General features: G+C 39.0%; 1 protein-coding gene across 1 annotated transcript; it reads left to right on the plus strand.

Annotated features, from left to right (window-relative positions):
• Positions 1-915: 915 nt before the first annotated feature.
• Positions 916-16,976, plus strand: AADAT (aminoadipate aminotransferase). Its single transcript, XM_030947639.1, has 14 exons — positions 916-1,109; positions 1,988-2,056; positions 3,708-3,876; positions 4,918-5,050; positions 5,725-5,799; positions 7,085-7,294; positions 7,816-7,881; positions 9,018-9,100; positions 10,348-10,444; positions 11,262-11,323; positions 13,589-13,653; positions 14,142-14,248; positions 14,867-14,968; positions 16,161-16,976. Exons 2-14 carry the CDS (start codon positions 1,990-1,992, stop codon positions 16,200-16,202), a joined length of 1,278 nt encoding a protein of 425 aa, XP_030803499.1. The 5' UTR covers positions 916-1,109; positions 1,988-1,989; the 3' UTR covers positions 16,203-16,976.
• The last annotated feature ends 785 nt before the right edge of the window (positions 16,977-17,761 follow it).

Genomic DNA, 17,761 nt, shown 5'->3' on the forward strand with positions numbered 1-17,761 from the left:
ACAGGTTTCCCAGAGAAGTTGTGGATGCCCCACCCCGAAAGTGTCCAATGCCAAGTTGGATGGAACTCTGAGCAACATAGGGGAAGGTGTATATTCTACTTACATAAATACATACTGTGGCAGGAGTGTTAAAGAAATTGTAGTAAAATAGTTGATAATTGTTAAGCATGTACTGTTAGTTTGGTTGTTATATTGTAAAAGGGGTTAAAAGGGTAGTTATAAGAAATACAGTACTCAATGTACCATAATACACCTAAGTGAAGTGCACCACTCCCCAGGCCAAACCAGCCAACCTGGACAGAACTGTAATGGGCCAATCAAGCGCCTAAAACCTTCACGCAAATGAAGGATCCAAAAAGAAACCAATCCAAAGGGACAAAAGACAGGATAAAAAGGGGCATGTGACCCAGGGAAGCCGTGCCGCTCCACCTGGAACATCAGGGACCTCGCTGCTGAAGACGCAGCGCCGGAGCTGCAGCATCCTCGACGGGACCGCCCCTGCTCGGCCCAGCAAGCCCCCTTGCTTTAGGCCCCTCTTTTTATTATAATAAATGCTGAAATTACCTTTAGTATCGAGAATCTAGTCTCGTTTTTAACAGAGAACCTTGGAACTAGATCATCTTGAAGGTCCTTCCAAGCCAAATCATTCTGTCATTTTTCTCCGTTTTCCCTGACCGCCACCCCCTGCTTTGCCCCGCCGCTGCCGGGCGGGTCCTGGCCGCACCCGGGGCTGCCCAGCTCCCGGCAGTGGCCCCTGCCCGGCTGCCCCCGCCTCTCCCCGCACTATCGGGCTCCAGCCCTCGCTTCTCTAGCACTACACAGACGGAGCCGGAGAGGAAGCCGCTGGTTTTAGGGCTTTCGCACGGACCCGCACAGGACCGACCGCTTTCGTGCCCGCGCCGCCTGCAGCGCGCAGGCGGCAGCGCCGGCCAGGGCCCCGCGTCCGCTCAGCGACCCGCAGCGGAGCCCGCCCGGCGCACGGAACCAACCCAGCACATGCCCACAGCGGGGCCAACCCAGCACACGCCCCAGTGGGGCCGGCCCGGCACACGCCCACAGCGGGGCTGCCGCTGCCCCCTGCCCGGCCGCCGGCTCCACGCCCTCCGCCGGTAGGTGCCCGCGGCCGCCGCCGAACCCTCCGCACAGCGGGACGGCGCCGGCCGTGATCTCGGGACGGCCCCGGGGGCTCGGTGCCCCCTCCAGGGGAGCTGGGGGTGGGTGGGCAGCAGGGGGTGTCTCGGGATGGCGGCGAAGCGGCGCTCCGCTGTCCCTTAAAGCACAGCCCCAGCCCGCCCTTGTGCACGGCAGCACCGCGCCTGTGGCGGCCTGCGGGGGAAGCGGAGTTAGGGAGGCGTTTTTACGCGATGTGTTTTTTTCAGAGCGGCCTTGCTCGGTAGGTCGTTTCTGGTAACTGGCGGCACATGCGTGTTGCTGTGGCTGCTCCTTGCCCTTCCATTTCATTTCTCTGCCTACTGTCCCTTCAAAGGAGGCGCCTTCTTGTGGCTTTTCCAGGCCATCGTGCTTCCTGCCGGACTGTAGTTCACTGGCCACTGGACAGTGAACTCTGTGGGCACCAGGGGAAAGGAGGAAAACACTCATCAGATGCATTTGAAAGACGTTCATATTATCCTTTGCAAAAAAAAACACTTCTAACTTGACAAGTGTTGTGACTTATAATGATAGCTTGCAATCCTAAAAGCACTTCAAATGCAGTGCTTAATACAGCTAAATAAAGCCGGATTCTCGTTAGCTAAAAATGAGCTGATGGTTGTTTAAGATCCATCAAATCTTCAGATTTGTAATTTGCCGTTAAAACTCCAGAGCTGACAGTAAAGGGAGGGAAAATAGGCTTTTTCCTGCTCACTGGCATACCACAAATTACCCAGATCAAAAGCATTACTTGTGGGAGATGCACATACTAAAAGCACACTGCAGTTCTTATTCCTTTTTCTAGCTTCATGTGCAACTAATTATTCTTTCTCCATAGATATGAATTACTCTAGGTTCATCACCACTGTGAGCGCAGCAAGAAAAGCATCTCCAATAAGACTGCTGAGTGAGTACATGTCCCTTCTTCCCAGTTTCTCTGAAAGTACCATTCTATGTTCTGATCTGTGCTGGAGACTCATGGCTTACGACTTTAAAAGGTTTGAAAGAAAACCATACTGTAAGCTGACCAAGCATCTTTTGTCAAGCCGAGATGCCAAGGAGGTATAAAGAAAAATAAAGTGAATAGCCTTGAACCATTTCAGTAACCCATCCAGACAGATGAGTTAGTACTATCACTTTAACAAGTGTCTGAAAAGTCTCTGCTACTGTCTCTGAACTCCGGCTTTTGGCACAGTTTGCAACTGAGTTTATGTTGTGTGTCCAGGAACAAGCAACTGCTAGTGACTTGAAATTCAGTCCCTCCAGGTTTCTTTCCACTTCATTTTCCTGTATCCTGTTCATGTCCATAAATTCCTCAGCACCCCCACCCACTCAGTATTACTACACTTTCCTTTTCCATATTAATCTATCTTTAGGCTACAACATTACATTGTCTTCCATGTGACAGATGGAAGAGCTTAACTGCCTACTTGTTTACTCAGCTGAAACCTACAGAGACCTGACAGAATCCAAGCATGAGACATACATCACTAGTTAAGCCTTCAGGGGTCAATTTCCCCTCTTGGTAAGGGGCTGGCATTTGCTGTTCTGCTTAAAATGCTTCACACAGGTACAGAAAAGTCATGTAATTCACTCTAGGCAGCCTCCTTCTCGAGTGATACGTTAATATGCACCATAACAGAAATATTAAGCAGCACAGTTCCTGTGGATAGACATATTGAGCCTGCAGTTTTGATGACAAAGTAAATCTCTCTTTACCAGGCCAAAAGTCACAGGCATAACACAAATTGGTGAAATAACTGATAAGAATTAACTCCCCATGTTCAAGTCTGCTAATAAGTACTGGACAATAAACTCTGTAACAGGCCACTTTTTAAGCCAGCTCTGGTGTCATCTGTCCTCTCATATCTGATGTAAAACTGTCAAACCAGCATGAATGCCATATTGGGAGTTCTTAGATTTAAAGCAATCAAGTGCCCTTGCTGGATAAAGGTCTGGTCTGCACTGCATAGATTGGATCTGAATGATTGTGAAACTGTGACTTAAAAGCAGGAATTAAGATTTTCTTCATAGCAATTTGCTTACACAGTGCCTCTGCCACTAAAACTGGGCTGCTAGAAACATTTCCATTCCCTTATAGAAAAGCTATAATCATCTGTCAGTATATCTGCCAGATCAGCTGAAGTGAGACTGAATGAAAAACAACAAAAAACAAAGCCACTCATTTCAAGTCAGTCTAAACAGAAGATCATTTAGATTTTAAATTCTTGAAGCTCAAAAGACATCAGTCATGACAGTTTTTGTAACAGAGCTGTCCAGATTGTTTCAAAATAAATTACAAATAGCTTTTTTAACTTAAAATGATTTTTTGTTTTAGTCTGTCCTAGCAGTATCTCCCTCCTGGGGCCCCCAAACACCTATTTAATCCAAGCAGAAAGCTGACTTTAAGAAGAGCTATCTTTTTGAATTCATGATAGTTAAACGAGTAAATTGAAAAATATAACAAGTTTTCTCAGCCATTATTAAATATTGATTAAAGGATATAATCACTATTGTAATAATCAAATTGTAACCAAAGTGTTTTCCTTTTACTCTAGCTGAATTGATGCAAAGGTCTCCTCCATCTCTTATCTCTCTGGCTGGAGGGGCACCAAATCCTAATGTCTTTCCCTTTAAGAGGGCAACAGTTGACATTGGACATGGAACACCTATTGAGATTGGGGAAGATCTGATGAAGAGAGCTCTCCAGTACTCAGCCTCAGCAGGGTATGCATCATAGCTGCTTGCACTTCGAGATACCACAAGCTACGGATCATAATATCCTTTATTATTGCATTAAGTCACCTGTGTTTTTAAAACCTGTTCATAAAGCCCTTTTTTTCAAAAAATAGGTTCTTTCCAAAACCCATGTTGGGTTTGTTTTTTTTTTCAATTTGCCTCACTATTTACATTTGAGTTCCAGTGGAAAATTTTGCAATGAGTTATGTAAAAAGAATTTAAAAATCCACTTAAAACCCTAATCCTACTATTTCTCAAGCCAGAGCATTTCCTAGCTATTTGTATTTGAGAATCCAGACACCCAAATCAGATTTTAAAGATACTGCATTACAACACATTGTTTCTATGTTTTGGAGTATTTCTTTTCATTTGGCACCATATACTAAAGTCAGTGTGTAGAACTTGTGGTAGTTGAGTGGAGGTATTTATAGAATTGTCATTTTTGGTACAAAAATTGCATATCATTATATTCCATATCATTATATTGCTTTAGTGCTCATGTAAACTTCTTGGCATACAGCACTGAGTCAGGTGAGGACAGGTTTGCAAAAAGACTGGGGTACCTACAGAGATACATGGGGCATCAGTTAAAACTTTGCTTAACATTTAAATGAACCAGCCATTTGTGAACATCCTACAGGATCTTAAGATATTTTTTGGAAAATGTGTTTTTGAAATCCTTGTAATCTCCAGCAGGTTACAAGCAGCATTAAGAACTTTGTCACACTGCCACATTTAAGTACAGAATTATCATTTCTAGGAGTGGGTATTGTTCAGCCTCCACCCTGTTTCATTCCTGGCAAATAATTTCTGCCCAGATTTCACTATGATAATTTGGTGTATGGACCACAGTTGCCCATCTCATTTTCTTAATTTGATAAAGCAGTCATAGCAATTGCATTTAAGTGTATCTGTGTGACAGTTGAAATCAAACTCAGGACTGCATGCTAGATTTGACAGGGATTTAGAGGAACAGACTAGCTTTGGCCTATATAAGGTCTGAGATATGCCTTCTTATTCACATTTCAGGATTCCAGAGCTGTTGTCTTGGCTAAAAGATTTCCAGCGGAACTTACATGATCCCCCCACAGCCAATTACAGTCCTGAGCAAGGACAGATGGAAGTGTGTGTCACAACTGGCAGCCAGGAAGGCTTGTGTAAAGTAAGACCAACAGATTCATATGTTAAAAGCATTTCATTCAGAGAGATGTTTATTCTTCAGCTGTATTCAGCATTAAGTGCTCTCTATAACTATATGCAGGGTACTGTTTCATGTACTCTTTCTCCATAGATATGAATTACTCTAGGTTTATGTACAAGATAAGGGAAATGCAATAAAATTGGAGTGGCATTCTAGACTGTCAGGACGGCATGAAAGTTCAGGTGACCAAAGAGCCTGGGTAGAAAACATGCTCTAATGTAACATATCATGTTACTCAAGTAGTGCAATAATAAGTGCATAGAGGCTTTACCATAATTCTATTTTAAATATGTTTCTTCTCATTTTTACTTCCTGATTTTTTGGGGTTTTTACTTCCTGAAATAATTGCCCTTTCCAGTCCACTCTCACTGCTGTTTAGGTGTTTCTTTCTATGACTTATACAGTAGAAAGGGTGCTTCAGAGCACTGTCTTTCCATGACAAGTTGGTAACCTATCTTAATTTGGCTCTAAAGCAGATTTTTCATCCATTCATTGCCTTTCTCACAAACAAGATATTGATATGGTTAGGGAATTACTAGTATCTAATCAAGGTTTTTGATCCCACTAAGAAGTCAAAAGTACAAAGCACAGGTATAAAAACTGACCAATCTAAAATAGAATATTTTCTTTTGCAGGTGTTTGAAATGCTCATTAATCCTGGAGACAACATCCTTTTGGATGCACCCACATACGCAGGAACACTAGCAGCTGTAAGTATTCCTTAGCTACAAAACATTGTCGATGTTACATTTGAACTAAACAGCAGTTTAATGCCTGATCTGCAGTCTTATAAGCACTGTCTGTATTTGCCATAAAAACATATCCAAGACTCAAGATTTTAGTGTCCAACCAGTTAAGTTCATAAATATTAATTCATAGAAGGTTTCCTACTACAAGTTCTGTGAAAGCTATTTGAAATTCCTCTTCCAAACACTAGTTCATTCCAAGGCTAAGATCACATATGGGACTGGAAAGAAAGCCATCAGGACCTAGTTTGGTTGAATTAAATCTATAACAAGTGGGTGTGTTAATATGTCAGCAAGTTTACCTGAAGTATTTCATGATCAGAGTATACAATAGATATAAATAGTATAATATTGGAATAGGCCTGAAGCAACCATATGAGTACAAAGATATGAATTAGTGAGAACTGTACAAAAGCAGCAAAGTTTACTTCTGAAAAGTAGTTTAATCAGTATAAAATTAAATGCCTCAAAATGCATAAGAGTTGCAAGAAGGGTTAGAATAAATACACCACAAATTCAGTTGTCCCCCCTTGCATCAAAATAAATTGTTATCGCTTACTGTCCTATATTTGAATATATAGTCTAATCAGCTGTATACTTTTTTAGGAATGTATTTTGGCAATGCAGCAGTTTTCAGTTTTACTTAAAAATGCAGAGCACTACATGGTACAAATTGAAATTCCACAGAGGAGGGACAGCAAGCTTTTTCATTGGTATTTTGCCTATATTTTTTCATGCTGCTGTCAACATGTCACTGCAGTAGCATCATTTCATTCTCCTTTTTATTGCTGAATTTATCTATTGAGAGAACAGATTCCTTGCCCTTTGTCAGGGAAGAGTAGCTTAAAGCTCTGACATTTTCACCAAAGTAGAGTGTATATTGTCAGTAGGAAACAAAGGTGCTGTGACCTTAACTGTCTGTGGTGAGAGCATGAGAAGTCATGAGAGAACAGTTCAGATTCACAAACTCCCTTTCCACTTGAAAAACCAAATCTGATTTCCTAAAAAAGAGCAGCAACTGAACATAGGAGTTACCCATTTCCTCTGAGTTGGCTTAGTAGAACAAATAATGTGCTAAGTGTGACAAGCCTTACAGCAAATTCAGGCAAACTCTTATTTGACTCATGAGCAAATGGAGCTTGAGATATCTATAAAAGCAAAAAGAAAGACTTTGTATTGATGAAATATTATGGTGACAATGACAAAAGGAATTACACAATTATGATAGTTTTGTTTCTTCTATCAACAGCTGAGGCCCTTGGGTTGTAATATAATTAATATTCCTAGTGACCAACATGGCATTATTCCAAAAGCTTTAAAAGAAATTCTGTCTGCTTGGAGCCCAGAGGATGTAAAAAATTGTAGCAATCACCTCCCCAAATTCCTGTACACTATTCCAAATGGATGCAACCCAACTGGCAACTCGCTGACCACAGAGCGCAAAAAGGAGATTTACCAGGTATGGAGCTGTGGTCTTGTGAACCTTGTAGGTGGAAATAGATAAATATCAGTCTTGTTTTTGTTGAAGATACCCTCTGTTTGATATTTAGGCCCATTATTGGTCCAGTAAACATTCCTCCTAGAACTTGCTTCTAGCAGAATCTCTTCCACAGCAGCTCTTCAGGGGTAGACTATGCACTAGGTAAATTGTTTTTCAATAGTAGCCCACTGGCAGCTGGTACCTTTGCCATGGGCTTCTAACTGGACTTATTGCATGTTGCCTGCACGGTTTGAATACCGCACGGAACAGAGCTTCAGTTTCATACAAGGGTCTGTGTACTATAGGTACCATGATTACTCTTACCATTTTTTGATATCTAAATTGGGCACTTGAAGGCTTCTTATCATGGGGGCTTCTAGATAATGAATGGCCAATCAATAGAATAATAATGTGATGCTGGTTAAAAAAAAATCCGCCTGACTGAATTTGCAGCGTCTTTAACTCTTATTTCTTTTGTTACTTTTTATTAACTTATTTAGCTTGCAAGAAAATATGATTTTCTCATAATAGAAGATGACCCTTACTACTTTCTTCAATTTGAAAAGGTAATTTTTCTTTCATAATCCTTATAACACCTTATTTTCTGGGGAGAACCTAAGGTTCCACAAGCAAACTAAGGTTTGAGCCTTGAACCTTCGTGCATGCCTCTTCTTCATGTCCTAGCAAGGCAGTTGTAGGCCTGACAGTCTGTGCTCCTTTCAGTAATTTTCCCCTTTGTGGTATTTTATATCCTGGTAATTAGTGGTTCAAATTTCTCAAGCCTCATACAGGATAGAATTTTTCAGTAATCAGAAAATGACGAAGCCTTTGCGTTCAGAGCAAAGCAAGTATGTCACTGAAGCAGCACTTGAAATTTTCAGCCTCTTAATGTTCCTTTCTCCCTGTCTCTTCTTTTATTCAGCAGAAGACTGCATACTCTGCACCTACTATATCCCTTTGCCCTTTGGAGAATCTGGGAGTTCTCCCAGGTACCACATATAACGGTGCTGGATAGGCAGCTTCCCTTCATGTAAATTTTCTGCAAATTTCATATGTGAATCTACAGTTACTCAGTCTTTAAAAGCACCTAACTTCAGAAATCAAAATGGGTCTTACAAAGCACTAAAACATTGGTAGAGGATAAAGGTCAGCATTTTCTCTTTTGAAATATGTTTTTATGGAAGGAGGCAATGAAACTGCCACACTTACTGAATAGTATTGTGAAGCTTTGTAAGAAAACATAGGGGAGAAGGTGTAAAAACAGAATTCTTTATAAGGAAAAGGTATGCTGAACTCAGATCTTCACAATTTGGTCCAGTCTTCTGATTTCACTTTTAAATATAGCAAAATGCTACAAAGCCCCATTTTAGAAATTGCAATACCTCTTTACTCCACAAGAAATCTTGGCAGAAAAACCATTATGTCTCTCTCCTTCTTATGGCATCATACCAGAACTTAAACTTGTGTGCTCAACGGTGGGCTAAGCAATCATCAAAAAATAACAAAGCTGGTTTCTTGAAGATGTTCACAGAATACTGTAATCATATCTCAGAAAGCTAGGCTAAGCAATCACTTGTCAGCAAGCTACTGAAATGTTTTCCTTGGAATACACATTTGAGAAATTAATTGTGTCTTCCTAGTAAAGAAAATAATTCCATTATAATCCTTACTTAGCACCTTGAATTTTATTTTTTATTCCAAGCCCTGGGCTCCAACTTTCCTCTCAATGGATGTGGATGGCCGAGTTATCAGGACCGACTCTTTCTCTAAAATTCTCTCATCTGGGTAAGGCCAGCTGCAGACCACTTAGCATTGCCTATTCACTTATAAGATGCAAGACTTCATATGAAAACACATGCCATAGTGTTTTCTCATTTACTAACTATCCAATTCTGGAATGAGCTTCAGAATCAACAGCTTTTTGCAGTCTTCTCACTTTTCATGTAATCTCTTGGCAATCATTTTACTCCAGGTTCTGTTTCTCTTCTGATGCAGATAGCTAAGCCTCTCCCTCCAGGCAGTCCATTCTTGCAGGCACCATCTAGGCAGAAAGACAGATGCTGGAGTCTAGCTCTATTCCTGGAGCTCTTAGGAGCTTTTCTCTCTTCTTTTTTCCATTTCCCTTTTTATCTATAGCTTGGTATTCCTGCAAGCTCCCTGAACATGTAATACAGAAAAGAAACTATCACTCTTCACAAACTGTTCATAGGATTGTACGGATATGTAGCCTTCCAGTTCTTTCAGTTTGTTTCCCCCGCCAGAAAAAGAACCAACTTGGCTGTTTTCCATTTCACACAAGTCAATGTATTTGATTTTTAGCTTGCTTTTGTCTGTTAACCTAATAGACATAAAAAATTAATGTGAAGTCTGCATTGGCAGCCAGTGGATTATAACCCATCCTAGAGAAAGTGAGGAGACAACATAACGCTAAGTGTGATTGCATTTTCAGAAGTGACACCACAAAATGGCATGACACAGTATTATCTTTTCCAAAGACACATATGAGTTTAGGGGTTCCATTTTTCTTCAAATAAAAACTTCAGCCAATCTCTAAAGATAGGTAATAAGAATTGAAGCATAAGTAACCGTCTAGTTTATAAATCTATATTCCATTCCTTCTGCAGTACTGAAAGGGAATGAAAGAGTAAAGCCATTTGCCACTTACCTGTTTGTCATAAAGTCTGAGCATTCATGATCTTTTATTATGGGAAAACTTGTCTTTCCTTCCATTTGATTCATGTTATCTTTATGGTTGAAGAAGATAGCTTCCAAACATAGATTTTGTCCTGAAGCCTCATAACTAAGGAGCTACTATAAGCATTAAAACCTCTTAAATGTTTTTATTTCATTACTTTGATACTCGGCTTCTAAATTGTATAACCTGAGGGCAGTATTAAGATACAGATAAATTTGAATGCATAAGAGATCCTTACAATATCAATAAAATTGTTGAATGTTTTCCCACATATAACTCAGACAAAGTATTAGCACATTGCATTTCTGTGGTAACTTTTTGTTTGTTTGGTTTCCAGTTTAAGAATTGGTTTTCTGACGGGTCCCAAGCCTCTCATTGACAGAGTTGTTCTACACATTCAGGTGTCAACAATGCACACCAGCACTTTCACACAGGCAAGTACCAAGCCACCAAATGAATTGTATTTAGAGAAGATAACATATCCCAAGTTATAAGAGACTGCAAGCAAACAGCTTTGAACTTTCACAGTTGCTCTGCACTTTCACAGTTTTGTTTATGCAAATTCATTGTCAATTCTGCCAAAGGAAGAGAAACTATCATAGAACTCAGAACCAGAGCTAGAGGGTTGTCTCAGTACACAGATAGTTCAGCTGATATCCCTTAACCCTCAGATTTCAAGAATCAAGTTTTGAAATACTTTCTCTCTTCCTGGTAGGTTCTTTTGAAAAACCTTAATGTAAAGCACAGTATGGAAGAAACACTCATTTTTTATTCTACTTTTCAACTAAAACAATACTGGCAGCCCACAAAGACATTTCAGAGCAAGCTGACAACTACAGCCCCTTTATGGTTAGTACTAAGGAAAGGAGACAGTGAACACATCTAAATACGGCTTCCATCTTCCAGCTCCATTAGTTCGTCCCTGTTAAAGTGGAGAGGCTGATGTGGACAGGAAGGTAAAGCAATATACACTGCCTTCCTTTTTCTCCCTATGTACCATATTTAGCTCTTCATCTATTTTTCCCTCCCCCCACCCCAGCTTCCAAATACCATTGCCATGATCCTTGGAGACACCAGTAACATGGACAATAATAACCTTGGCACCTCCGTTTATAAGGGCTCCAAGAGACCCACATGCAATTTCATGTCTGGGCAATGTTGAATAGTGCATCTAGTGGCCATGGATTTTTTGATGATTGTGGAACAGTCCTGTTTAAAACATGGTATTGATTATGTGTTTTATTTCTTTAGATTATGATATCACAGCTCCTTCAACAATGGGGACAAAAGGGTTTCTTGGAGCATATAGACAGGTAGGGTTATGTCCTATGCTGAATCATCTGTCATTCTGCTACTTGTTGCCTACAGCAAACATTCTTTGTAGTAAACAAGTCAGAGGAGGTGCACCAGTATTAGACCAGGTAGGTAAGACAGGTCACCAAGACTGTTGGGTTCACACAAGAGCCCTGAAGAGACACAGTGTGAGGTTGCAGGCAGGTCAGGGCATGTCACCTACCACTCCAGGCAGACAATCTGCTTGTCCATTGGCACAGACATCATGCAGCTCCCACCTGAAGGGAACTTGAGAGGATCCTGGAAGCATCAAGCCAGTGAAAAAAGTTTTGATCCCTGCTAAAGTGTTAGGGTCTATAGCAAAAGCTAAGATCTCTGAGCACGGGATCTATTGTGAAAGAGTCAGCATAGCCTTTATAAAGGGAGTTCACTATGTTAGCAGGAATTTACACTCTTGCCATCTTTGATCTCCTGATTGTGGATACTGATGGAAAAACAGTGAAGCTCATCTACACACACTAAACATTGCCTCTCACTGTTGGAGAGCACTGGGCTACCATCTAACTCACAAGACATTTCTTGCATACTAACTGACACACATTTAGTTTTCATTTATTATGCAGGAGGAACATAGTTTGTCTTGACAGTCAGTGCCTCATTTTATATGCTCTACTTGGATATCATTAGAGCCCCATGTTTCTCACTTCAGTAGGAGTGTGCTACACTCTGCAAAGGCCTGTAACAGCAACATGAGCAAAACATGCAAAAGTTCTTATATCTTACTGTAACAGCCACTTGTGTCCCCTTGATGTTCATGCTGTTAACAGCAATATTTGAGGAAAAAAACCCAAACCAGACACATCAGCCTTAGCATTGCTTTGTTTTAAGATTTAAGAACATAAAGAGAAATCTCACAGAGGAACTTCAGTCACACTTTAGCTCAACTTTCAGTGGTGCCCAAAAAATAAATCCCAAATGCATCTCTTCACTTACCTCTTTCTTGTAGGTCAAAAGGCAGCCTTGATCAAGCTTGAAGGCTGTTCTTCCACTTAAACAAATGAAAATAGAACTGTAGTGGGGCAGCTGCAGTACTTTATAACCTTACTGATGAAGCTCCACAGCTGACTGCAATCTCCTCCAGCTGATTTCACTTGTACAAGGGTGAGGCGTTAGATCAGGCTTTGGAGTACAAGATTGGTTTTTTTTTGGAGCAGCTACATTTTTGGGGAAATTTCATCTTAGAAGTTGTTATGTTTTCAACATGTAATTTAAATGGTAGCAGGATTTGCAATTTTGGTAAAAGCTGCACAAAGGAGATTTGCTCTCTCATATAGAATGGAGCAATAAATATACTGAGCCCCAAAACTGTTTAAGTTTCTGGAGGTATTGGTGTTTGTGTATCTGTGTATCAGATGTAATAAAATACATCCATAAATCAAAACTATTGGTTCAGAAAGTATTTTCAAAAATACAAATGTAAAATTATGTAAATTATGCAAATTACTAAGGATGTTTTCTCAAGACATGGGAACACATTTGCATTTGAATTATGAGCTCCGTATTGGGCATTTCTCTTGTGTCTTCTATTGCACAGCTGTGTCATTTTATGTTTACAAAAGCCACTGCATGTGACTTGTCCATGGTGAAACCTGGGTTAGGGTCATTTTTCCCAGTAAGTGATTAAATTATTGAAAGAGATTATATTATTTGAAAGTTTTAATTAAAGTATGAAGGAGGTATGTCCAAAAGCCTAGAAAGGGGTAGCTGTCAAATAGCTGTGACAGGTTTATCATATGATTTGCTTTTTACCTTGTCTAATGTCATTTCCATGAGTACCTCTTACACAAATTCAACCCAAATGCACAAATATTGTCTGTGCTTTTGCATAAAGTCCCTAATTTTTTTCAGTGTGTGTGTTTTGTGCAATAAATACTGTTAACAGGATTTTTATCCACTGCTATAATAGACAGATTGGATGTAATATATAAAAGGTTTCTGTGATATGTGTAAAGCTGAAGAAACAGCTATACAGGGACTTTCTCTGTCTGGTTGATCAGTGCTCTGTTGGAGATGCAGTGAAGCAGTAAAGACTTCTTGGATGCTTATGCAAAGTTTTATATACACAGTATACTCTGTTGTGCCCACCTAGGATATGCTTATATTTCTATTAAATGTGCTTGTTCACTTGAGTTGTTCAAGTAGAAAAGCTTTGTTTCTCCCTCCAGAAACAAAAAGACTCTGAAAGGATATGAGTTCATGACTTTGAATTGATGTTTTGCTTTCAGAGTGGTGGACTTCTACAGGATCCAGCGGGATGCAATGCTCACTGCTGCTGACAAGTGGTTAAAAGGTCAGAGTGCAACACAATAATCACTTAATTTTTTTTGCTAGCTATTTATCATCCTTGTGCTCAAGATAAATCACTTAAGTTCATCTCTCGACTGAAGTGGCAGATAAGCACTATAAGCAAATCAACTGCATTAAATATTAAGCTTAGGACAAATTCTCTATTGCTACATTTTTGCGCTTTCTGGTAGGACAGGAAGATAGATGGTGATGAAAAAAAGCTCACCACATTACTATTTAAAGCAATTTTACAAAGAGCCTGTATTTCACTTCATTATGTTCTTATACTTTTGATGTTTCAAACATCTGTCTTTAAAAAATCTCTGAAATAGTGACCTTAATTTAAAAGAAATACAAAAAATCACTATAGCAATAGTGATAATAATGTTTGTATCAGCAAATCTAAAACATCACTGAATCTATGATGTGTCCATTAGAAGTGGGACATAAGTTTATTCCTTGATTCCATTTTCTCTCTCTCTCTTTCTCCAGACTTGGCAGAGTGGTACCCTCCTGCTGCTGGCATGTTCTTATGGATCAAAATTAAGGGTATTTCTGATACACAGCAGCTGATAATGGAAAAGGCTTTGAAGAAAGAAGTATGACATGTGATTTAATGACTTGTGACCTTAAAACAAAAAAAAGGGAGGGATAAAATATCTGTATTTATCCACATGTGCACACTTAAAAAAGCAGGGGGACTTGCTGTGCACCATCATTAAGTCTGCAAGTCAGGCACTGGGGCAAGTTAGTGACTAATAAAATATTTTCAGCATTCAGATGTTGATATTTTATCCGTTTACTTAAACTGAAACCAATATAACATATATGTATCATTATATATTACATATATATAATTTGTATACCTCTATGTATGATGGCTGTTGACTAAATTTTTTTAATGAGAGAAATTAAATTTTGTTTTATTTCTCCAATTTATAAGATCCAACACTGAGTAAGCTACACCCCAGGTGCCTCTAATCATTGCAATGATATGAACAAGACCTGGTAACCAAAACCAAAGACCCCTTGGTTTTATTACGAAAAGTCTGGTTACAGGTTGCATATTTTTGTCTTCTCATTTTGAAAAAAAAATATATTACACCACGCTCACACTTACAAGTCTGTAAGCACTGAGCTTTCTCAAATTTAATTTAACATAGTGTTTTTAAAATGTAGAAGTGGTAACAACTGTGTGGTTAATCACTTTTTCATAGGTATTACTGGTTCCTGGAGGAGCATTCAATATTGATAGTTCAGAGCCTAGTTCTTATGTCAGAGCCTCCTTCTCTCTGCCTTCTCCTGCCCAGATGGATCTGGTGAGATTTTCTTTTTTTTACATTCTTATCAAGACAGTTTCTCACACAGTAATGCTCCTTTATATTTTTTTCTTGAATTTTAGAGGTTTTAGTCTGTAGGTGATTAAGCAGTACTTTCACAGCAGTATTAACTGTTCGTTAAGCAAGATACTCATCCAAATGATCTGCAAGATCCCAAATTTTGAGGACCACTTAGAATTTTTCTGTGTATCTCATACATACAATGTCTCATAGTTAAACCTCCCAGACATTATTTATAAATGCTTTACTGAAGCCGGAATATTTGCTTAAGCATTAGCAGGCATCATGTATCTTTGAGACTTTGGATTCCCAAGATTCTGAGATTGAATTACCAGTGTTCTTTTTTTGTGTGTGTGTTGGCAAGTCTTTGTAAGAAAGACTATTGTTTTCCTTTCATACAATTTACATACATGCTTTATTTTGTTATTTAGTAATTTATTTATTATTTATTTTGTTTATTTAATTTTTATTTATTTCTTATTATACCTGATACTATTATCAGGAACTAATCTTTTATGTGTGTTAGGAGCATTTTTGATGTTATTTGGCTCTATCTATAAAATCAGTGGGAGAAAAGATAGGAGACATTTATTTGTGCAAATTTAATACTGATTTGATTGGGGGCTTGAAACAGTTCAGTATTTGTAGTTGTACTTTCATGCCATTATGAAGGCTTGTAACAGATAAGTGTTTCTTTTTAGTTCTCCTGTATTTCTTCTATATTTTCCTTTTTCTTTGTTAAAGTAATTCATAACCATACTATTGACAGTCAAGCTGTATTTTTATATGCTTCCCCACTCAACTGTTCTTCCTTTTTTTCCACTTCTGGAGTCCCTGGGCAGCAATACTGAGTTAAAAGAGATACTCTTTCAGGGATCACTAGTTTGTTAGAAGTTATATCTGAGCTCCAAATAACCTTTGAACATCAATATATGCATTTTTCTGTTTCAGAAATCTCTGCCTTTTATTTTCTATCAGAGAATTGGAAGCTTTGTGCAGTCAAACCCCATACAGGATTTTATAAAAGGAAAAGAAAGAATATCAGCAGAAGTTTGCATTGTAAAATATTGATTCTATATGGTTAGGGCAATTTTAGTAGCTTTACAGGTTTGACATGTTCCCTATTCATGTAATGCTGAAATATAAATTCGAACCATATTTTTCATTGCAGGCCTTCCAGAGACTGGCTGACCTTATAAAAGAATCTTTGTGAAAAACCTAAATAGAGCTCTTGCAGTAATAAAAATCATCTCCAGAAAATAGTTATTAACATTTGGATTTCATCAGAACACTTTATAAGCAAGCACAATACAGTGGATGTTTCCTTACATATTTTCAGCTAAAGAAAAGACTGAAAATGAAAGAGAAAAACAATTTGCCTAATTTTTTTTTGACAGGACATTGCATTACAAAATGTATCCAATTCAGAAACATTTAAAATACTCAAAGCCGAAATGTTCTATTTCCTGTAAAATCCATGATTTTGTTAGATTTAAATTGATTTTTGTTCTGACTTTTGTTTTCCATTTGAGTTGAGAAACAAAAATCATTTATTTAGAAAGTTGCACTTGAGGTGGTCTTAGCCACTATTACTTCTCACTATTAATATCAACTGATACATTCCTCCAAAATCTTACGTTGGGATTGTCTCGTGGGTCACTTCCATTCTTGTCCTTCTGTATGGCATCTGGTTTTAATGATTTGAGGATTAGTATTTAGTTCTACTGAAGTTTTGTCAGGTAAAGCTGATGTAACTATGTTAAAAAAATTAAAACTGTTCCAATAAAAGGAGGCTATGATTACAAATAAACTGAGGTCCATTGCAATTTGCAAGGATATTCTCTAATTTGTAAAAGTATTCTGATTGCTGTTTTTACTTCAGTCTGTGAATAATTACTCTGTACCTGTGGTAGAAAATCTCTGGTTTGCCAAGGCATGTGGATGTACTAAAGGAACTACTCCTGGTTATTCAGTCAGATGTGATTGTGAATGGAGGCTGTAAGTAACTGAAGAGGGGGCATGGTGGAATGGACACTACCCTGACACTGCCAGATGCAAACAAAATGAAAAAATAAAGAGATGTTTCAGTCTCTTATTCCTTGGTTATTGTCATCCCAAACATTTGATACTCAGCAACAGGTACAAAACTTCAAAAAGTTTCAACTGAACTGATTCTCCAAGGCTTCCTGTTTGGATCAGTGACTTCAGTTTTATTCACTGTTTGGATGAAAGCACTATGATTTTCCACCAATATCAGATGGCTGTTTCTTTATGTGCAACTGTTCAGAATTTCAAAGTAAAACATTGTTCAAGGATCTAGTTATCCATTCAGCAGCCCAGGCAACCCAAGCAAATAAGGGCCAGGCACAACCTTTCTTCATTGGAAGTTTCACAACAGAAATTATTACTACAAATTATTATTAATACAAATTATTGTAATACTTACAGTAATTTTCATTCCCTCTTTTCCCCCTAGTTATAAATAGCATGTGTCACAACAAACTAGCACAGATATATGCTTTTCCCAGCATCCCTCCCATTGGCAGCATCATTCCAGCACTCCAGCCCAGCATCACCTTTCATGACAGTCTCAAGCCTTTTCATTTAGTCACACATCCACACCATCTAGAGCAGCATATCTAAGATCAATCCTTTGCTCAATTCCCAGATTACTGCAGCTTTTAGGTAAATACACTGGAGAGGAACTGACATAGGTGGGCAAGGTGGTGCAGTGGATGGGGCTGGCCCCTCTGCAGAGTCAGGCTGGGCTGG

Source organism: Camarhynchus parvulus, chromosome 4, assembly GCF_901933205.1.
Source record: "Camarhynchus parvulus chromosome 4, STF_HiC, whole genome shotgun sequence".
In the NCBI taxonomy this organism is placed as follows: Eukaryota; Metazoa; Chordata; class Aves; order Passeriformes; family Thraupidae; genus Camarhynchus; species Camarhynchus parvulus.

What these genes read in the sequence shown, in the direction of transcription:
- AADAT (XM_030947639.1), top strand. Translation starts at nt 1,990, where the DNA reads ATGAATTACTCTAGGTTCATCACCACTGTGAGCGCAGCAAGAAAAGCA. An exon ending in ATCTCCAATAAGACTGCTGA is followed by an intron (nt 2,057 to 3,707) that starts GTGAGTACATGT and finishes CTTTTACTCTAG; the next exon opens with CTGAATTGATGCAAAGGTCT. An exon ending in GCAAAAAGGAGATTTACCAG is followed by an intron (nt 7,295 to 7,815) that starts GTATGGAGCTGT and finishes TAACTTATTTAG; the next exon opens with CTTGCAAGAAAATATGATTT.